This window comes from Pristis pectinata, chromosome 29 (genome assembly GCF_009764475.1).
Source record: "Pristis pectinata isolate sPriPec2 chromosome 29, sPriPec2.1.pri, whole genome shotgun sequence".
NCBI classification, from domain to species: domain Eukaryota; kingdom Metazoa; phylum Chordata; class Chondrichthyes; order Rhinopristiformes; family Pristidae; genus Pristis; species Pristis pectinata.
This window is the reverse complement of record NC_067433.1, coordinates 21,645,547-21,669,577: the sequence shown is the minus strand read 5'-3', so window position 1 is coordinate 21,669,577 and position 24,031 is coordinate 21,645,547. Positions and strand designations below refer to the sequence as shown.

Genomic DNA, 24,031 nt, shown 5'->3' with positions numbered 1-24,031 from the left:
AGTCCTAACTCATATGTGGATGAGTGTAGAAGTCTGCATATGGATGCTGAGTAAGAGGTAAAATTAACAAAAATAGGATTAATTTGTCAATGGGTATTGTCGGTGGGCGGAAGGAGCCTTTTGCATGTTATTTGTTCCCACGACTATATAACTTTATTTTACGAAACCGAAATTATTTTCAACAAGAAATATAACGGAATAAAATGATGCCATTAAAAGAATCGCAGGCCACAGCATATTTAAATGCCAATGCATATTGCAAATTATGCAAACTCTACAATATTCAATTCGCATCATGCTAATTTAACGGCAAATTCTTTGCATTAGTGTGTTCGTCAGCGTCAAATTTGTACCAATGATTCACGGATGAACATTTCATATTGTTCTTTTCAGGTTTGAATGATTAATCCAGGAAGACAGGAATTTAGTATCCAACCGTTATTAAGATCGTTAATTCATGGAAACACATATGGTCAGAAATTTTACACATCTCTGTGCCGTATGGGTCCGTTTCCCTGAGAGATTAACATTTGCGATCGACATCTGCGATCGAAACGTAATATATGTCTTACGTTCTTTTTCTTAAAAAAAAAGAGCAGTTAGTGACAGAAATATTCATCAAACGAGCTGTTAGTCAAAAGCACTTGCCAAATTGGGTTGCATCTGCGGAAAGAGAAACAGAGATGAGTTTTATTCCGCTTTCCTTTCCAATAACGCTGCCCATCCTGCCTTAATATTAACTCGGTTTTTCATTCGTTTGATGTTGCTGTTGTCCTGAGGGTTCCCGTTATACAACGGTCTTATATTAAACATTTTACATAAAGTACGTGAAAGGAGATAAAGAATCCAGCCGCAGTTTTGTACTAAAATGCACATTATGCTTTCAACCCGTACGGAGTGAAAAGGAATGCAGAAAAAAATTCAAAGTCTCATGAACTGCGAACCTTCACAACCACAGAATGAACCGAGAACATTGTTTGTTGCTTTTCTTCGGACACAGGAAAGTGCAAAATTTAAAATTCAATTTGATATATAATATCACACATTTGAAGATGATTGATAACTAATTGAACTCCACCACTCTTTGGAAATTTCAGTGTCATCCTTGGTTTTAAGATTAATACCAAAATTAATCTTAATTTGCACAGTGTTTGCTCTATAACAGAATGATTTTAATGATGTAAAATGGTAAAGCCTTTCCAAAAACGTGATACCAAATATATGTTTTAAACTCGTTCACTTCACTGTATGACATGGTGGTATAAAGAGCTGGAATTGATCATTACCCGTTACATGAAAGTGTGAGCGGCTTCTGGCAGCAACAGCTGCAGCTGTGGGTGTTGTTCATACTCACTAAGTTATACACTCCGCACTCCGTTGCGTTGTTTTCCAAAAGTTACTGTTCTCCAGTTCTGATAAACTCAGATTAATAACCTCTTTGGAAGTTCAGTTCACAAGAGCCGCGGTTTGTGGATGGGGATTTTATGAGACGAAGGAATACACCTGCATTGTTGAGGCGCGATGTCAGTTAACTGACAGAAGTCTCAATGTCAATTTTAAACGGGTCAGTCCATATAATGAAATGGAAACAACATTGTGATCACGGGCTCATCTAGATTTCATCTAGGTTCCAGCATCTGCAGTCCTCTGTTTCTCTAACAAAATGGAAACACTTGTACTCTCACCGGCAGCATGGAATACTTGCTTACACAAGGGAAAAATGACAAATATTACAAAATAAATAATTAATTTGACTGCAAAGTAAATATCAAATTTCTATCTTCCAACTCCATCGTCATGAATTAGAATCAAATGGGCCGAGTTTCTGATCCATTGTGCCATTGTTCTTTTTATGAAAACACATTAAGCCTTGTTCTGCACAGGTGAGTAATTCGCAGGGGAACACATTTTCTACCGTTTTAATATATCAAGATTGTTTCATCACAACTTCCAAATTCCGGGACAAACAATTATTACCCTCCAGACTCCCCAACGTTCAGTTAGAAAGCTATTAAATTACGCGAATGTAGATTTTAATAATAATCAGTATGTGACTTGAGAACTGAATACTTTCCTTAATAAACTCACATTTCCAGATCTGCACCACAATCAGTGCCAGGTAGGACCGCAGCATTCTCCCACTGGTCAGTTACAGCGATGGCTCCAGAACTTTAACCGAGCAGACACTGTGGGCATACCATAGTCTCTCCAAAAACTTCTGACACTCCAATTAATCTGAAAGTTTCTTCTTTAATAACTGCTTTCCCCGGATCTAATGTTTCTCTCCAAACAATCAACAGGTTTTCAATGACTTGAGGCGTGAACTGCAGTTTGCTGCAATGCACCAATGAGGACGAACCGGCCCATAAATAGATTTGACTGAGATAATCTGAGAAGAGAATGAGTCACCGACCCGATATCTGCATCTAAAAAGCATTCAGTCACAGAAGCTTACAGCCTTGGAGGATATCATTCAGTGCATTGCAAAGATTATGTTCCAGCTCGCATGGGTGTTCTCTGTGACTACACTTATTCACGTTTCCCACAGTCCCACCACTACGTAGTTTGGCACTTCGGCAAATAGTTCCCTGATCCTAGAGAAACAAAGGACTGCAGATGCTCGAAACTAGATGAAAAACACAATGATGCTGGAGGAACTCAGCAGGCCAGGTAGCATCCGTGGAGATTTCCATAGCATATCAATGGATGTTGCCTGGCCTGCTGAGTTCCTCCAGCATCTTTGTGTTTTTCATCAGTTCCCCGCTCCCATCGCGTCCCCCAACATTAGCAGCTGTTTGAGAACCCCTCACAGTGCTGAAGGCCACTTTAATTCCTTTTCCTTGGTGTCTTGCATCTGTGGAAAAAAGAACAAAAATATTCCATTCTCTCGTCACCGTTAACCATCTGTTTCTTTCGATGTAACACTGATTTTTTTTTTGTTATTTACATACAAACTGGCCAAAGAACAATTGACGTCATATCCACGCGTAATAGAAACTACTTTGCAAAATAAATCTGAATCTCCCAAAGGGAAGAACATCCTCCAGCGCCCGTAATCATTTTCATGTGCCTTAAAAATATAAGTTACTTCCATTATTGTGAGCCCTGAGCATCCCTGCATTACTTTCGCTGCACTTGTAATTCCCCAGTCTGCGTAATGTGTTAATTCCCATGGCATTCTCTCTCGCTCACCCTGTCACTCACCCTGTGTTAAAATTTATCAATTCACTGTCTTAATTATTTCCCCTTGTTTTGAGTGAGTGGCAAAATTCTACAACAATATATTGCATATGAGAAAAAATATCCAAAATTTCCTCCAGTGCAGGGAGAGAAGTACAGATCTGAGGAAGCAAAGAGTCTCCATTTAGATATAAAATTATGAGTAACTGAACAAATGCAGCCAAGATGAGGAGCCATAACCGGTTCAAAGATTGTCTGCACGTCAGGACTTGTTTGCAAGGAATAGAAGAAAGGCAGACTGTATCTCAGCAGCCATTTTGATAGGGGCTGCTTTGAGATGCAATTGTTGCTGGTAGGTTAAAGTACGGGCTTTGGTGATCTCCGGTAAGTGCAAGGTAAGTTGTTTGTTTTTCCTGAATCGAACGAGATTTTGTTTCATTAATTGGGCAGTGAAGGTCGTCATTGAAGTTTTGTGCTCCTCCTGTCAGTTGTGGGAGATAGGAAACTGTCAATAATCCCTGAAGACTAAGACTGCACGAAGTGTGTCCTGTTGCAGCTCCTCTCAAATCGCATGATTCAATTGAAGCGACAGTGGGATACACTGAGGATCACGCAGTTGACAGAGGTAGTTGTTGATGGTAGTTTAAGGGAGGTCGTCACACCAATGGTTCAGCTAAATAGATGAGTGACCGACCGGAGAGGCTCTATGTATTGAAGGGATCTCCTATTGTTAACCACCTCTCAAAGAAAGATTCCATTTGGGATGGTGTTTGGGTGGGGTTTCCTCCCGGGGAAATAGCAACAGCAGGCAGCACACTGGCACCATGTCTGCCTCTGCTGCGTGGCAGAGTAGGACAACGTCCAGTGCAGAAAAAATGATCGGATATTCTATAGTCAGAGGTACAGCCAGGTTCGTCTATCGCCGCAGCAAGACTCCAGGGTGATATGTTGCTTCCATGATGCCAGGGTCAAGGATGTCTCTGAGCGGGCACAGGACATGCTGACAGGTGACGGTGAACAGCCAGAGGTCGTGGTCCATTTTAGTAACAATGACACAGGCAGGAATGGAAACGTGGATCTGCCGAAATAATTTTGAGGGTGAGGTATAAGTTATACTGCAGGAACTCCAGGGTCGAAATAACAGGACTACTACCTCTGCCACGTGACAGTAAATCAATCAATTTAAATATAGTACATTTTAATACATGTCCAAGCAGCTGGTGCAATATGTCGGGCTTCAGATATGTGGGTCATTGTGCTCTCTTCGGAAGCATGTGGGATTTGGAAAGGAGAGACGGTTGCACCCGAATTACAGGACTACGAAAATCCTTGTAGGAGAGTTCACTAGTTGTACTCTGAACTGTTTAAACTACAAGACTGGCAGGGGTTGGGAATAAAAAGGTACAGGTGAGAAGTTTGGGTGATTGATTGGAAGGTACAGGTTACGTCGTCAGTAAGAAAGGATCAGCAGACAGAGAAATATTAAGGAACATGGTGGGACTGATGGACTGAAGAGTGTCTATTTCAATGCGAGGAGAATAGAGGTAAGGCAGAGCCTGGATCAGTCCACAGAACTATGATGTTGTGTCCGTTAGAGAGAAACGAGTGGGAATGGATTGGCAGCTAGACTTTGGAGGACTTCGATATTTCAGAAGTAATAGAAGGGAAAATAAAAGTGGCGGATGAGTTGCATTAGTAATCAGGGAGGATATCAGAGCTGCACTCGGAAGAGTTCACCGATGTAATAAGGGTAGAGCTCATGAATAGGAAATGTGCATACACTCTGATGGGATGATACCATGGACGGATTGGGAAATACAGATCTGGCGATCTTCCTACCTCCAGGAATGACTGATCTACCGACACGACTCCTGCTCCCAGGACGGGGCCGTCCACGTGAAAATCTGCGATGGGTGAAGAGTCGACCCAAGAAGCTCGTGCCACGGATATCCGACTCCTGGTCCCCATTGGAGCATCTGAGACAGAGCCCCTGACCTGCGTGGACGTCCGGCGCCGAGGGCCGACGCCGGGGCCACTCCATATTGGAAGGCCATACCTGTGGAGCACCCGGTACCAAGTCCCGACGCCGAGGCCTCCCTATACGCCCGCAATTCTCTGCCTGGGCAGCCCACTCCTCTTCTGTGTGGGAACAGCATCTTAAACCACAGGCCAGCTGAATCCACTCCAGGTTTTCTAGGTCTGTAATTAAGTAGTCACTTTTATTCCAGTCCAGGTGGCTCCACTCCAGTACTTCCAGTGCCGACCAGACGCAAACATTTGACTCGGAAGCGTGGTCGGAGGGTTTGGCTGCAGGTGAGACTGAGATGGCATGGGTTCAAGAAATTAGCTAACATCCAGGCCATTGAGAACAACGTTGATGAACGAAGGGTAAGACTGGCCTACCAAATAGATCTGAAGGAAAGCTGGGGGCTATGTCTCACCGAAATATGACTAGCAACCTCTTTCATCTGACTGCGCCATACAAACTGCGACTTCTCAATTCACTGGAGGACCGTATAGCGTCCTTGCGAAAGATAGAGACCAATGGGTCTGCTTTTTAATCAACACCCCGTGATGTTCGGACGTAACGGTACTGGCGAGTTCCTGCTCATCCGGCTTTAAATATCTGATGGTGAAGTGTTTTCCATACTACCTGACAATGGAGTTCACCTCAGCTATCCTAACGGCAGTCTAAATCCCACCCCAGACAGACGTGATACCTGGACTCAATGAACTGAACTCTGTGGTCACCAGCATAGAAACAGGGTACCCTGAGGCCCTCTCCATCATTATGCTTGCTGGTGACTTCAACCAGGCCAAATTACAACCAACACGTCTCCTGTCCCGTCATGGACACAAACGCCCCTGACCATTTATATACAACCATCGAAAACGCCTATAGATCCACCCCCGCGCACACTTTGGTAAATCATGCCACCAGCCTATGCTCCTTCTCCCTGAATACAAACAGAAACTGAAACGGGAGGATAAAATGCAGAAAATCGGAGAGCGCAGGTCTGAGCAAATAAATAAGCTTCTCGGTGACTGATTTGAGTAAACTTTTCCATATCCAGAGATGCAGCACACAGCCTAGATGAGTATGTCAGCACCATCACTGACTTCATCAGCAAGTGTGTTAAGTAGCGTGTACCAAAGAGAACAATCCCGGTGTTCCCAAACTGGAACAATCGATGAACCAGGAGAGCCACTCCCGACTGAAGTCTCGGTCAGCAGCATTCAAATTATGTGACCCTGCGCTATACAAGAAATCGAGAGACGATCTCCTTAAAGCTATTGGCGATGCCAACAGACAATACCAGTCCAAAATCTAGTCCAAGACCACCGTCAGTTGTGGCAGGGATTGCATGCTATAACGGGCTACATCACTAAGATGGACAGCATCGCCGATTGCAGCGTATCCCGTCCTGATGATCCCATACTATTAACGTTTTGAAAGGAAGGGGATTAGAATGTAACCACCCAGCCCGACAGCCTCCAATGCACCTGACCCCACAGTCCCCAATGAGGACGTAAGATCAGTCTTCTGGAGAGTGAACCCACTGCTGGCATCTTTAAAGGATGGTGTACCCAGCCGCGTCCTTGGATCCTGTGCAGATCAGCTAGCAGGGTATTTGCAGAAGTTTTTAGCCTCTCACTGCTTCAGTCTGAGGTTCACACATGCTTAATGGAGGTACTTTCCCTCCTGGTACCTAAGTAAAACAAGGTACCGGCCGGTGGCTCATTCTAGTCATGGCAGGCATTAAATCCAGCTACCCAGACAGCCTTGACCCACATTTTTCACCTACTGCTGAAACAGGTCTACGGTGGACGCCATCTCTCTGGCTCTGCACTCTTCGATGGAGCATATGGGAAGTAAAAAAAAACACCGACATTAGCCTATTGTTTATTGACTACAGCTCCGCCTTCAATACTATAATTCCAAGCGAACTCATCGCCAAACTCCGGGACATGGGAGTCATCACCTCCCTTTGAAACTTAATCTTTGACATCCTGACCAACAGACCGCAATCAAGTAGGATAGGAAGCAACGGTTCTGCCATGATTATTCTCAACAGCAGTGCCTCAGAAGGCTTCGACCTCACTATCCGACTCTACTGCCGGTACACTTAAGACTGCTTGACCAGATTCTGCACTAACTCCATATACAAGTTTAAAGATGATACAACTGTATGGGCTGTATCTAAAATATGACGAGTAGGAATACAGGGAAGAGATAGAGAGCTTAGTGACATGGTGTCATGACAACAAACTTTCCCTCAATGTCAGCAAAAAAGAAGAACACCTCATTGACAACATGAATTGGGGCAGTGCACATGCTCCTGTCTATATAACGGTGCTAAGGTCTTTAGGGTTCAGAGCTAAAGTTCCTCGGAGTAAATCACTTGATGAATCCCCATCTGGATGCATGATAGCTTGCTATGGCAACTGCTCCTCCCGCGACCGGAAGAAACTGCACAGAATTGTGGACACATATTAGCACATCACGGAAACCAGCCTTCCCTCCACAGACTCTGTTCATACTTATTACTACCTCGCTGAAGCAGACTGCATAATTAAATACCCCACCCACCCCGGACATTCTTTCTTCTTCCATCTGGCAGAAGATACAAAAGACTGAAGGCATGTAGAACCAGACTCACGGACAGCTTCTATCTCGCTGTTATAAAACAACTGAACCGTTCCCTTGTGCGATAAGAAGGACTATTGATCTCACAATCTATCTCGTTATGGCCTTGCATCTAATTATCCACTGCACGGCACATTTACTGCAGCTGTTACACTTTATTCTGCCTTCTGATATTGTTTTACCTTGTACTATCTCGATGCACTGTGCAATGAATTGATCTGTGGGAACGGTATGCAAGAATAGTTTTACGCTGTACCTCGGTGCATATGATAATAATGAACCAATTCAAATTCCAATACCAAGCCTGGACAGGTGACTGACGTTTCAGTTGTAGAGGATAATGGAAAGAACGATCATAATTCCTTAAGTTTTATGACAGTACTGAACAAGGACAAGTCCAGAACTGGGGTAGAGCATTAAACTGGGACCGTGTAAATCACTGCATTGATATGTAGGCAGGAGCTTGGGAGAATACATTGGGAGCATCTGATCATGCAATGTGAACATATGACACGTGGGTGTCCTTTGAAGATCAGCTGACCAGAGGTCAGGATAAGGATGTTCCAGTCAGGTTGAAGGATAAAGATGATGAGGTGAGGGAACCTTGTATGACAAAAAAGCTTTTAAGTTTATTCAAAAAGAAAAAGCAAGCATCCGGAAGGGTTAGGGATCTAAAATTGAATAGGGACTTTGAGGAATACAAAGAAAGCCGGAAAGTACTTTGACAAGTAAATGGGAGGCCCAGAGGGGACGTGAAATGTCTTTGGCGACTTGGATTAAAAGAATACCAATGCATTTCTTTTTCATTGTAAAAGGACAACAATGGGGTGTCGACCGCTCAAGGATAATGGAAGTAATTTATGCTGGGAATCAGAGGATTTAGGCGAAGCATGAACTAAGTACTTTGCATCAGTAGTCACTAAGGAGAAGGAAAGAGTGGGCAGCGTGATCAGAGTGGGGTATTCTATTATGCTTCGGGATTTTGAGATCAAGACGGAAATGGTGTTAAGTGTTTTGAAGAGAATTAAAATGGATAAATCCTCAGGTCCTAATGGGATTTATCACAATTTATTGAGAGGGGATTGCTGGGGCTTTGATGAAAATATTTGTATTCTCTCTAGCGACAGACGAGCTACCGAAGGACTAAAGAACAGCCAATGTTGTTCCTTTATTTAGGAAGAGGAATGGGGAAATCCATAAAATCATAGGCCAATAAACCTCACATCAGTGGCAGGAAAGCCATTGGAGAGGAATCTAAGGGGCAGGATTTATTACCATTTGGAGAAAAACAACGTATTAGTGGCAATCAGTAAAGTTTTATGTGGCGCAGGTCATCTCTTACGAACTGCATTGAGTTTTCTGAGAATGTGACCAAGGTAATTGATGAATGGATGTTTCCTACATGGATTTTAGTAAGATGTTTGACAAGGTCCCTCGTGGTAGGTTGATCGTGAAGATTAAGATACATGGAATCCACGGTTACTTGATAGATTGGGTGCAGAATTGGCTTGCCCGCAGATGACAGAGGGTAATAGCGGAAGGGTGATATTCTGGCTGGAAGTCTGTGTCCAGTGGTGTTCCGCAGGGATCAGTGCTGGGACACCTGTTGTTACATAAATGGCTTGGATAAAGATGTAAATGGCTTTATCAGTAAGTTTGTGGGTGACACAAACATTCTTGAAGACCTGGAGAGTGAAGGAATTCGACAAAGTGTACAGCAGGATATGTATCATTTGCAGTTATTGGTGGAGAAATTCCAAATGGCATTTAATCTGGGGAAGTGCGAGGTGCTGCACTTTCGGAGGTCAAAAGTAAGGGGAAATTATTCAGTTAATGGCAAATTATCAGGAGCATTCTTGTACAGAGGAACCTTGGGGTCCAAGTCCATACATCCCTCAAAGTGGTAATGGAAGTAGAGAAAATGGAAAAGAAGGCAATTGGCGTCCACGTCTTAATCTCAGAGGGCAGAGTATCAGAGTCAGGAATTCATGATGCAACTGCATAAAACGTTTTTCGACTGCAACTGGAGGATAATGTTCCGTTATTGTTGCCCCATTAGAGGAATGTATGGCGGTTTTGGCGACACTGCAGAAGCGGTTTACCACAACGCTGCCGGGATTATCGGGTACGATCGATAAGGATAGGTTGTAAACATTTGGATTGTTTTGTCTGGAGTGTCCGAAGCTGAGGGGAGACCTGATAGAAGTTTATAAAATCATGACAGGCAGAGAGAGTGTCGACAACCAGAATCTTTACCTCATGGTAGAAATGTCAAACAAAGAAAGCAAACCTTTAACACCAGAGGCGGGGAGTTTAAAGTGAATATGCAAGGCAAGTTGTTTGCACAGAGAGTAGTAGGTGCCTGGAACACGATGCCAGGGGCAGTAGTGCAAGTAAATACAATAGTGGCGCTCAAGCAGTTTTTCGATTGGCAAATGATCATGCATGGGGGGGGGGGGGGGTGGAGACATATGAAAACGTGTATGCTGAAGAGATTAGTTTAATTTGGTGTCGTGTTCGGCACAGAGATTGCTATTGCTATTCGTATCTCTTTTATATTCTGTGTTCTATGCCGGATGCAACTGATGTTCTCGTTTTTTGTGCCTTCCATGTTTTCTCTGTCTCCATCATTGTTTTCTTTTTATAGCACACGACGAGGCACTCCAAGATTGTTTTCTTTATCTGTCTGTGGCTCCTCAGCGTAGCTTAAAGGGATTTCCACAGTATTGTAGCAACCCCTTCTCTGGATGGTGGCTGACCATCACCATCTCCATGCAAATTAGGCCTGGGTGAAATGTAGTCATGTTGCCAGCAGCTGTATCAGTTAGAATAACTGCTTTAACACAGATTTAAAGGAGAGATGAGGAGACTTTCATTGAAAGCCCTTGCAAGGTAAAAGGATAACGAATCAATATGAAGTGCCAACTGAAATGCTGGAAGCACTCAACAGTCTAGGTGGCACTTATAGACTCAGAAACAATGTTGTTTTTGCCTTGTGACTTCCTGTCTGCATCAAAAACTGTGATCAATGTGAAAGCTTCCAAGTAATTGCTGAGGTAAAGAAAAATGTAAAGGAAAAAGATAAGATAAGATAAGGAAAGATAAGAATTCTTTATTAGTCACATGTACATCGAAACACACAGAGAAACGCATCTTTTGCGAAGAGTGCTCTGGGGGCAGCCCGTAATTGTCGCCACGCTTCTGGCGCCAACATAACATGCCCACAACTTCCTAACTTGTACGCCTTGGAATGTGGGAGGAAACCCACGCAGACATAGGGAGAACGTACAAACTCCTTACAGACAATGGCTGGAATGGAACCTGGGTTGCTGACGCTGTAACTGTGTCACGCTAACCCCAGAACATTGTGTATGTCCCTACACCACCGTGTTTGCCCTTTCACCACTGTGTCTGCCCTTTCACCACTGTGTCTGCCCTTACACCACCCTGTCTGCCCCTTCACCACCGTGTCTGCCCTTGGTGATTTCTGAGGCAGTTAAATTTGAGAAGGAAACTCTTTCTCGTCTTTTGTTGGCTTTGTTACTGAGAGGCCATGTGTGGTGTTTGATGCTGCTCCCTGCATTTCTCTTGGCATTCTTATGTGGTAAAGACATGTTGTTGAGGGATGAAGGCATTAACTTCCCCTGGAAAATAACACAGATGTCACTAAGGCTGCTGGCATCAACGCAAAGGCTGCACTGAAATGCAGAAGTGTCACTGTCCATGGATATACCATTTTTCACGTAACTTTCAGTTTGTCAATTTCAACTTGTCACAATAAGCAGAAACAAACAAACTACCCCAAAAAAGGGAAGACTGAACACAAGTTGAGAAATGTGGAAATGAAGACAGATTAGACACTTGTAGAATTAATACTATAAATCTTCATCTGAAAATAGTAAGCTGTGTCTACAACCTGAAATTTATGAATTCAATATTGAGTCAAAAAACATGCAATGCCCCCATTGAAAATATGCGGCACAGATCCTCAAGATTCTAGTTAAATTCCTGGAACAGTTAAACTTCTCAATGAAAGTGAGTACAGAGGGGCGATGGAGAAGAGAATGGAAATTATACGTTCTGGAGCTCAGTGTTATGCTTTTGGAAAAAAATGCAGGGGGATCGAGAAGATGGGAAGTATTGTGGTCGGGATGGAGGATGAATTTACATCCATTTCTGGTAATTACCTCCCAATCTGTGCCTAAGCTAAGCACAGCCACTTTTATAACGCTTTTTCTAAATCTACTTCGCATTTTTCCAGTTTCAACAACATAACTACATGCATAATTATGATGCTTCCCAACACACAGATATCCTTGATAGGACAGTATCCTTAACATCATCTGAAAATTATGCTGACGCGATATATCACTAAGGCCAAGGCCACTTGCACCCATTTCACAAGATATGACTTCCTCTGCCAGTGTGAGAAATTTCAACATCATTTATCTTATCCACTCGTACCAGGTCACCACTAGGCACAATAACAAAGGACATACTACTCCAGTCCTGAAACACCCAGTGTAATTCTATTCCGAATTTCAGAATATCATTGGTTTCGTTTTCTTCACCAGATGCCGGTTGACTCTCGCATCAATCAAACGTCTGGATAGTTTCCCACAGCAACAAACCACACAAAATTCAAAAGGTATCACAACTCTTTATTTTTCCCAATTCTCATTGCATCAATGATACGTCAAAGTAAAACAGATTTTTTCCATTAAATTAAAATAACAATTTGGACAATTTTGATGCATTTATCCATTTGCAGTGAGCTGTTTGCTTATTGTCATATTTTATAATCGATTTACTCTGCTCTGACTGTTCTGAGAGATTGCATTTATTCCAAAATTTGCCACTGCAATTGATTTTGCCTAAACTTTCGCACTTAGAACGGCTTCAAAACAACAAGGCAAACTTGGACCGTTTTGAGTACTTATGAAAACTTACCACGGATTCCAGGAAACGTAGTCACTCACACTCTTGCAATGTAATACATTGATAGTTCCTCAACATAATTCAGCTGCATCTTGTTTTTCTTACAAAGAACGAGGAAAGAGTTTTAGAGATACTGATAATTGAACTTTGTGCCAAATATTTCCTTCCCTGTATGCAAAAAGTGCTTGCCACATTATCCAGCTGCACAGAACATCTCTGCAAAATTTGTTTTTTCAGTTGAGCTGGCAGGAAACACCTGCTCTCGTGGTATTTGCTGCACTTAAAAGATAAGATTTATTTTCTCATCTGAAATATTCATATGCCACATCTATGTTTCGTAGCTGGCTGTGCTCTGACTCAGAGGTCTTTTGGTCCTATTTGTATTCTGGACACGTTAACCAAAAAAAAAACGATGCTGGGATGTCAAGTTCAGTGCTAAAGGAATGATGGCATGTAAATCCCAACAAGCTTCAAATGATCAGCTAAGTGGAAACCCTCGACACCCTATCTTAGTGCTCCACAATATTAATGTAAAAAATCACATGGCCTGATTTCACAGAAGAAAGGAATAGGTATTCATGGTGTCAGGACTAAATTTCGCAGTTAATCAACATAATAATATCGTATTGTGTTTTTGCAAACTCTCTGCGCAGAATTTATGCAGCTGACATTGTTACTTCACAACACGTATGGACAGTCAAGACCCTAAAATGTAACTATCTTTTGAAAGTAAGTAATTGCCGGCCATAACCTTTTAGTAGTTAAATTGCTGGGCTGGAATCCCCAGGGCTGGAATGTTGTTTTATACCCAATCGCAGATGCTGCGCTATTTGAATTAAAGTAATTATATAAATCTAGAATGAAAACTTAGACTCAGAAATGAGGATTTTGAATCTACGATACTATTGTCGAAACCCATCTTATTGACTAATGTCCATGATCAACAATCCTTACCTGCACTTGTCTATATTTGACTCGGGATTATTTTCTCGCTCTGGAGTACACATCTCAGTGCAGTAGACAATCAGGAATGGCAAATAAATGATAGTTTTGTAACTGACATACCCCTCACAAAGGAAGATGCCTGTGGTTGCCTGAGGACAACCATCCCATCCCCAGGATCTCACTGGAGCAAGTCCTCAGAGGTGTGCTGTAAGCCCAATCACTTTCAACATTTTTTTCCTGGCCACAGAATGCTGGAGTTACCGGTTTCAAAACCATTTTACTTCCCCTCCTCTTCCCACACTGAACTATCTGTCCTAGGCCTGCTCCACTGCCATGGTGAGGCCAAGCGCAAACTAATGGAATAGCACCAAATATTCCCGGGTAGTCAAGAACCTGACGGCATGGAAATTGAATTCAACAGTTTCAGGTAACCTGCTCCCCCTTTCTTCGTGTTCTACCCAGTTCCTTCTACATGCAGCCCAAGCCCATTATCACACTGGTTATTTCCCTTCTTTCATCTGTTCCATCTGCTCATCGCCCACACACTCCTCTTACTTGGTTTGTTTCACATTCCTGTCCCATTAGACTCCATTATTTGGAGCCCTTTGTTTCTTTCCACCCATCATCTCCTACAGTCTGTCTTGAGTTCCAAACTTCCATCCTCCATTTTCCAATGACCCCTCCTCACAGGATCCACGTATCAGTTGCTAACTCCTGCCACACCCCTTCCCTCAAATCTTTATACAGGCTACCTCCCCTCTACCCTTTCAATATAAGTGAAGGGTCTGGCCACGAAATGTCGATTGTCCATTCCTCTCCACAGATGCTGCTTGACCTGTTGATTGCTTCAACCTTTTTTTTTGCTTCAGTTTTTCAACAGTGACCTTCATTCATCATAAAGTCAGAAACAGGGTTGGTCACCGATCAGTCTGCAAGGTTCAGTTCCATTCAACACAAACGTGAGGAACACGTCAACGTCCATATTCGGACTGTGCAGACTTATACACCTAATGTTGTATCTTCAACTTTCATAAAATGCTTTCCCTTTCATGTCCATAAAATAACTGTTCCTGCTGCCTTTTTTTCTTTTATTTTCCGCTCTGTTCTTTTGGGCATGTCCCAATATTACAGAACCACATCAAGAGCGCATTCGTTATATATCACCAGCCACTTGCCTTCATTCCAGTGGAGAAAAAAAAACTAGTTTTAGTCATAGTTCGCTGCTAACTAGATTCGATGTTTCTCGCTTTCTGAAGACTGATGAAGGCCACTTCATCGGAATAGTCAATTGTTTTCCTTCCACAGATAATAGCTGAATAGCACAGTTCTTCCCAGATTTTTCATTTTTCCTTCCTTTCATATGAGCTGAGTTTTGCTTCTCCTACTCATGAAGTCTAGCCTCTTGGGCAGATCCAAACGCAGCATGAGCAATTCATTACCCAGACCCAGAAGCATTATTTCCTTGTAACTACGGCCATTACGCCATTTCGACACATGCTTCCACAGGCACTCCGGTCCTTCTGCCCAGCCCTCGCCACTTGCTCTCCCACTGAAAAATAATTTCCATCTACTCTTTGCCGATTATGAAACGATATGTATACCTGAAACATGGACTGTTTCTATGGCTGTTGCTTGACCTCCTGACCCTCTCCAGCATTTTCTGTTTTTATTGAGCATTTCCAATATACGATGCTTTGTTTACATTTTTGTTACATTCCTTATCCCTGAGCGAGAAATTGCAAAAGAAAAGGATTTTTGTCTTTTGAGAGCTCTGCAGTAAATATGATGTTATGATACCATGCGTTAGTGGAATCCAGTGAAGGACCAGCCATATTGATTACCAAGTTGATATGACATAGTACTCATATAGCATTTTCGAAATGATGTGATATCCATGTGTTCCAGGTGGCCGAGGTCACAGATTTGGAAATTGATTTCAATCTATTCCTGGCAAGGTGCAGTAATTCATGCAATCAATTTTATACAGTACAGCCACAATGAGCAGATCGGAGGCTGTGGGGGTGTGGGACTCTTAAAATGTTGGATGTTTTGATGTTCAGTGGAACATTTACATTTGATTTTTGACAATATTCTAAAAGTACCCAGTCAAACCATTGCAGTGTAGCCCATCACATCCTTTGCAGCTGGTGGAACTGATTTGCTATTCAGACTGTGGATGATATGCTTGAGAATACACCTTTCCTGTCCTGCTCTTGTACGAACTGTGTTTAAATGAATGGTTCACACAACTTTCAAGTTAATGTTCGATTTTACAGAATTGAATGATGATAATATTAATGACAAAGGAGAGAAAGGGAAGTTGAAGTGCATTTCGACAATATCTTCGGACGTGTGAAATGAAATTCCCTTCTGAACTGTGATCAATGCGTCAATGATGTCCCCCTGTCTTACTGCAAAAGGGTCATGACTGCTTCAATACTTGAGGAACTGTGTACATGTCCGTACATTGTGCAAACGGCATTAAATATTTCCAATATATCATCATGGATTGAAGATCACACGGGTTCGATTGAAATTATTAGATAATACAAGTTACTAAATTTATGAATCCATGTGATTGTGTAGTCCCAATATTTACAAAACATTTATAAAAGTGAGTTAATGTTTCCAGGATAGAGACGCACTCTGTAATTAAAGGTCAGTTGCAGACAGTACTCCTGAAAATTTTGGATTGTGCATGAGATGCACCGCAATTTCTTTGAGATCCACTTCTCGCAGTTAGCAGGGGACAACGTGTCAGCTAAAAACATTAACAACCAAGGTCATCTCAGTGCGCATCCTGAGGTGAAACCTGAATGGCTAGTTTTGGATTTCTGATGTCAGAAATATTCAATTCCCATTATTAATCATAAATAATTATTACAGTAAATGTATATTTCACTGCATGCGTCAAATCATCCCTAATTTCAGTGCAGGTTACTGCATGAACACCGTTGTTTCTTTATCTGCTCAGGAGGTGGATCATGTGAACATTCCCATGGTAAATCGATTATCTCCCAAACAATACATTTTTTAGACATACAATAGAACATAAACACCATGGAAAATAATACGAAATAGTCCCCAAAGTAAACAATAAAATTAATTTTTCATTTTGCTCACCTTTCATTGCTAATTGGGGCCTTAATTACCCAGTCGATGATGTGGACAAATTTGTATTTGATCATGATCAAAATATCGAACATTCCAACACAGGAAAAACCCCTTCGGCCCACGATGTCTGCTCCAAACAATTTCAAGCAAACCGAATGCCATTTGCCTGCGAGAGATCGATATCCTTGATTCTCTGCCTGTTCATTCAACTGTAGAATTGTTTGGTCAGCATTTCCTTCACATCAGTTTTCAATCGCACCCGTTCGCAGCATGTTACAGGAACATGAAAGGCGCTCTGTAATAGAATCTTCGTCTCCTGAATCTACTTCAAACGCTCCGCCCTTCAGTTTAAACCTATAGTCTCTTGTGTTTGACATTTCCCTTTGATAATCTACTCTAGCTATGCCTCTCATATTTTTCTATCAGGTCTCTTCTCAGCCTCCTACGCAGCAACGAAAGAAATTTAACGTTGTCCAACTTTTCACTATACGTAATACTATCTAATCCAGGCAGCATCTCGGTGAACCGCTTCTGAAACCCCTTCAGTGTCTCCATATCCTTCCTGTAAGGCGGTGACCATAAATGCACAGATTACTCTAAATGCGGCCAACTCGAAGTTTCATTCAGTTGCAAAATGATTTCCCAATACTTATAATCGTTGCCCCGAGTGATGTAGGCAAGCATGACCTATGCCTTGTTTACCACTCTATCCACATGTGTTATCACTAAAATTAAATATATTGCCACTTTATGTCCAGTGTTCAACATTACAATAACTGGAACTACTGGTGTTGAAGTGAAATACATGAATTATCCCCATACCGGTGAATTGATGGCAAATTCCTCAAGACAAGAAAGGGAGGACATGTTCTGAAACTGATTACCACTTGTTGATATAAAATACCAAGCATTTCCTTTCACAAATGGAGCACAGTTTCTGTTCTAGAGATAAATCTGCTGTTTTATCAGTGGAGTATTCAGCTGTTAGTACCTAACAACAAACAACCACAGTTATTTAAGGTGAAAGCAACTTTGAACCAGACAGAACTCTCTGTGACTGCATAACATAGGACATTAGGTATGTTACAGATGGATGTGGAAAATATTAATTCTCACGTCCATTCGCAATCTTGCTTAATATTAGGTAATTACCAGTCGATCTGCAAATTGCACGGACATCAGAAAACCAGGGAAACCTTTGAAGACATTGCGCTTCCCACAACACAAGAACACAATTGCCAGTAAGTTAGCTGTAATGTAAATAAACAGGACAGTCATGCATCAAACTAAGAATAAAAACAAAATATTTGTTTGATGGATTGAAGTATGACATTTGCAGCATTGATTTTGACGTAAACTCTGTTAGAAGTTCTGCTACAGCTGCATAGATTTGTGGCACCGTAACTCAGAAACACTTGAGAGAGTACAGCGGTCATTCGCTGGAATAATACTGGAACAATGGAAATATACTGACAGGCTGCACAGGAAGGCTTGTTTGCCCTCCACGAGAAAAGCTAAAAGTTGATATTTCTCATGTATTTCAGATCAACCCAGATGATTGATGAGAGTCAACAGTGGAAGGCAATTTAAGATGAGCATCTTCACTTCCTGTCTATTTTAAACAATTTAACTGTCGTAGAGAGTGGACAGGACAAGAGATGCTTTAAGGCATTCCGAAACATAAACCGGATTGCAACATCAATGAAAGGACTTTGCATCAAATAACTCAAAGCACATTTGGAACTATCTACCAAAAATAGTTTCGCGGCTTGTTTCAGTTCTCTATATCTCCATGACTTGATGACATCATGGTTCTATGACATGGTTAGAACATTCTCCTACGTATTTACTATAGAAAACTTGGGCAGAGAATTAACTTGCCTCATAACCCATGGTGATCACACCATTGTGTACAACTGTTTATTCCAACCTCCCTGGTTCCTCTCCCTGCAGTGTTGTTCGTGGGACAGGAGTGAGCCCAATTCGGAGGAACAGATGGGTTTGTTTTCCTTGGAGAGCAGCTGCCTGAGCGGGAACGTGATAGAGGTGTAGAGAATTATGAGTGGTACAGGTAAGGTAGATGATATGGACATATTTTTCAATGGCAGAGTTGTCGACAATCAGACAGTGATGAATATACGGTTCGGAGTTGATCTGCGGAAGAACTTATCACCTGGAGGGCTATTTCTATCTGGAATGCACTGCTGAGGGATCAGACAGGTGGGACACTGCCATCACAACAATTAAGATGTATTTGACTGGGTACGTGAATCACCAGGGCGTAATAGGATTGGGATCACAGGCTTATAACTGGGATTGGTTTAGATAGGTATCTGATCGTGGACATGGGTATGGTCCGTCAATGGGCATGTTTCTGTGAAATATGACTCTATATCTCTATGACTGTATGATTTACTGGTGACTTTGAACATTTCAACATCTTCCCAATGGAACCATCCTGAGGCAGTGAAGAGACGTTCTCTGGCCCAGATATTGCTAATTGTCCAACGTCATTTTCTTTGCATCATTAATCAAAATGTAATATGGCAAGTCCTGGCTTTCCATGGCCATATACGGGCACCATCACACCCGATCTGTTGTCAGATGGGAGATCTGACCAAGCCTGTCTGGTATTTAATCCACTGGGACAAAAGGAGGTTGCTCATGAAAGAGAAAATTAGACAAAACGTTTTGAATTGAAGCCCTCCAGGTTGGGTAGATTCACACCGATACAGACCAGGAGTGTACTTTGAATGGAAAGACCCTTTTGATTTTTGCAGAGTGAGGAATCTGGTAGGTCAGAAGAATTCCCTCATCTGCATTTCACTTCTTTATAATTATTCAGTTGCTTAGGATTTGTTTCTTTTAATTTCAGTGAAATAAAGTTATCATTTAATGGAACTTTTCTTAAAGAAGGATAAACCTTACTTCGAAACCACGTTAACGGCAACATCGTATGGTCTGTATTCACGGTCCACATCTTCCCTGAAGTTGTGAACAATGGAATTTGGATTCCCTAAGGCAGAGACCAGCTACAACATTTTAAAACTAATTACCGTCAATTTCCCATAACAGCCAATTTGGGTAAACATATTAAAAAATCTTCTGATGCCTGTAAAAGTACAAATGAATAATAAATGGATGTGTTTATATCTGTCAGAGACACCTCAATTTATCATGCCGGTCATTCCTGCATATTTGTCGGAATTAGGGGGTTTGTACTTCATTTTCCCTCACTTTCTTCATGAAAGTTATGCTTAGGGTGAATGACACTTTTCTTCACAAACTGAATTGGAATTAACTTGTATATTTTGATGGGATAACATTTCACAATAGAACTACACAATTGCCAGAGGCTTCAAAGCTAATACGTTTCTCATTTTGTTATTATTTGAAGCTAATTATCTGTAATCGCTGTCCTCTGATAACCGAACCTGTTGCAGTAGGAATAATTATTCCTTTTTATTCCATGAAAGAAGACAGTTAATTTTCGCCTTTACTTCCTGTACGGTTTTCGAAACAACCTGTCTTGTCTCGGCATCGTGCCTGGATCATTCTTTTGGATCTCCTCTGCAGACTTTCCAAGGCCTTCACACAATAATGCACACATTAAATGCCAGCTCCTCTATTCAATATATTCAGAACTGATTTTTCTTAACATCATTTTCCTGCACCAACTCCTTATCCCTTGAATTCATTAGTATCACCAATCTGTCACATTTTTCCTGACATATGATGTACATCCAAACATATCGCGTTCACAATGCTACATATACACCCACATGAGGTTCGCAACAGCACACGCTGTGGGCTAAACAATTTGAAATACCACTTTCTATTTTCCCAGGAATAGCTATCTGGACAGTTAAATATATAAAGGCAAGTGACTGAGGTGTCAGTGGGGGAAAAATTCGGACCAGTGAAGGTAATTCTAGTAGGTTTAAATTAGTTATGTAATAGTGCAAATCTGGTCAATATGTTAAAGTTCCAATTTGGGACAAGACAATTCATGACGTTATCAGAGTCGAAATTGCAAAATATGACAGGAGTAGGTTGTTTGTAGGGAAACGAATGTCTGCCAATTGGGAGGAATTTGAAAGTGAGATAGCGAGCGTTCAGTATCTACATGTTACCCGTAGCGTGGAGGCACGGCTGGCAGGAGTATGAAACCCTGGATGGCGAAAGATATTAGGGTTCCTGCAAGGAAAAAGGACGACGCATGGGTCAGGCATCGGCAGCTGGGATCAAATTAATATGGGAAGCAGCAAAGGGGTTGAAGGAGTTTACTCAAGCAGGAAACCAGAAAAGCAAAAACAAAGCATGAGATAGCTTTGGCAGTGGATATTAAGGAGAATCCAAAGAGAGTTTACGTATCGTAAGAGGAAAAGAGTAATTCGGGAGAGAATAGGCGTCCTGAAAGACCAAAGTGTACGTCTTTGTGTGGAGACGGAGAAGATGGGTGAGGTCCTCAATCAGTATTTGTTTTCACCGTGGAGAAAGACATGAAGACTTCGGACCTCGAGAAAGTTAATGGGGAAGTCTTGGGGATAGTCCACGTTACATCAGAGGAGGAGCTGGATATCTTCAAACGTATGAAGGTAGCAACCATCGAGGGCCTGATCAGGTATATCCGAGAACACTATGGGAAGCCAGAGAAGAAATTGAGGGAAAGCTGGCTGTGGTATATGCGTCATCGTTAGGGACGGGTGAAATGCCAGAAGACTGGATGGCGTGTAATGTTGTACCTTAATTTAAGAAGGATTGCAAAGAAAAACCTGGGAACTATAGGCTATGGATTCTGATTGATAAGAAAGAAAACATTTGGTCAGAGGAGGGGTTGATTAGGGATAATCAGCATGGCTTTGTGCGTAGGGGATCATGTCTTAGGAGATCGATCAAGTATTTTGAAGAGGTACCAAGAATATCAATGAGGGCAGGCAGTAGTCGTGGTCTGTATGGACTTCAGTGAAGCCTTTGATCTGGTTCCACATGGTCAGCTGACATGAAAAGTTAGATCGCATGGGATCCAGGGAGAACTACCTGATTGGATGCAGATTTGATTTGATGGTAGAAAGCAGAGGGTGATGGTGGAAGGTTGGTTTTTGGATTGGAGGTCAGTGAGTAGTGGTCTTCCTCACGGCTCGCTGCAGGGACCATGGCTATTTGTCACCCTTATCAATGACTTGGATGAGAATGTACAAGGCATGTTTATTATGTTTGAAGAATTCACTAAAATAGATGAAATCATTGACTGTGACGATTGTTAACAGCATTTACAGAGCGATCTTGATCGGCTGGGTAAATGGGCCGAGGAATGGCAAATGTAGATTAATTCGGATAATTGCGAGGTGTTGTATTTTGGGAAGACACATCAGTGCCGGACATTCAAAGTGAATTATTCGGCTCTGGGGTGTGTTGGAGAACAGAAGGACCAAGGAGTGCAAGTACATGATTCCCTGAGAGTGGCGTCGCAGGTAGACAGATGTTGATGATGGCTTTTGGCATGAAGACCTTCAGCAGTCAGGGAATTAACAACAAAAAATGGGATGTTATGTTGCAGTTGTACGTCGCTGGTGAGGCCACATCTGGAATATTGCACTCAGTTGTGGTCACCCTGCTCTTGGAAATATGCCATTAAACGTGAAGGATTGCAGAAGAGAATTACAATGTTGTTGTCGGGACTCGAGCGACTGAGTTATGGAGAGAGGTTGAGCAAACTGGGAACTCTTTCACTGGAGCAGAGGAAATGCGGTGTGATCTCATAGAAGTGTTTAAGAGTATCAGGGACATAGATGGGGTGAATGCGCAGGGGTGGGTAATCAAGAACTAGAGGACAGAGGTTTACAGTGAGAGGGGAAAGATTTAATAGGAGCTTAAGAGGCAAACTTTTCACTCAGAGAATGTGGTTCAGTCAGGTAAATTACAATTATTTAGAAGGTACTTGGACAAGTTCATGGAAAGGAAAAGTTTAGAAGCATATGCTCCAAACGCGATCAAATGGGACTAGCTTAGTTAGGAATCTTGGTCAGCATGGACTAGCTTTGCCAAAGGCCATGTTTCTGTGATGTGTGACTCCATGTCTCCATGATTATTGTACACACTTTCCCAAATATTGGTTTGTCCTGTCCCTCAAATTCTCCTCCAGAATTTCTCCCACCACTGACGTTTGGCTCACCAGCTGGCGGTTCACTGGCTTGTCTTTCAGCTCTTCTTAAATAAAAGCACAACTTTCGAGACCCTCCAGTCTTCCAGCACCTCGCCCTGGGCAGAAGATGATCAAAATATCTCTGCCAAGGCGCATGCAATTTCTTTTGTTGCTTCCCACAATATCCGAGGATACACTTGATAAGGCCTTGGGGATTTATTCATCTTAATATTCCTTATTACAGCCAGCAGGTCTTCCTCTTTAAAGTCGGAATGTTGCAATACATCGCAATTAAATTCCCTAGCCTCCACGAACTTCTCCATGTTAAATGCAGATGAGAAATATTCTTTAAGTCCTCTCCCATTTCCTGTGGTTCCAATCATGCACGGCCACATTGTTTCTTAAGGGGACCTATTTTCACCCTAGTTACCCTATTGTCAGTCAATGTTACACAAATATCCAGTCTGCTCTCAACTGACCCTTAGATATCGCTTTGGACGATCCTGACAAAAGATGACGTATACCTGTTTAATATTTAATCTTTAATTACAACAGATAGTTGCTGTTAATCGACAGTATGTTGTTTTCCCTACGTAACAAGAATGAATAAAATACATCGACAGTCATAATCCTCGGAGTTGTCCTGATCTGTGTGAGATACTGTGTAAACACGAGACTTTACTGTGTTTTTTTTTCTAACCACAGATTCTGATTAACCCACCTCTATCAATTTCGGCCACTATGATAGCTCTCTGCAGGAATTACTACTGGGCTAAAGTGTATAGATGTGTAGATGGCTATTCTGGGAAGATGGAGTATTCACTGCACAGCAAAATGTAAATCAAACTGCTATACTACAATTGTCCGTTGAGGGCAGCTCCGGTCTGTATGGACAGAGCACAGAAGCAATTGACCTCAAGTTTCAGATAAACGTAATTCTCCTTGTTGCAGAAAAATTAAATTGGATGTGAGCCTCAGTTTGATTGGAATGAATAGCGATATGAACCCAGTGTTGTTCAGAATATGCACAAAAATGTATTCGAGATTTTGTTTTAATTCAC

At 42.0% G+C, this 24,031-nt stretch overlaps 1 protein-coding gene across 3 annotated transcripts in view; it reads right to left on the bottom strand.

Moving 5' to 3' along the window:
- Window positions 1-17,239, bottom strand: part of LOC127584383 (scavenger receptor cysteine-rich type 1 protein M130-like) — a 55,015-nt gene extending 37,776 nt beyond the window's left edge. For all 3 annotated transcript variants that reach the window (XM_052041160.1, XM_052041159.1, XM_052041161.1), the window contains exon 1: window positions 16,835-17,239. In XM_052041160.1, coding sequence (XP_051897120.1) covers window positions 16,835-16,841 — 7 coding nt within the window. In that variant the 5' untranslated portion in view covers window positions 16,842-17,239. The remainder of the gene's footprint in view (window positions 1-16,834) is intronic.
- Between the last annotated feature and the right edge of the window lie 6,792 nt (window positions 17,240-24,031).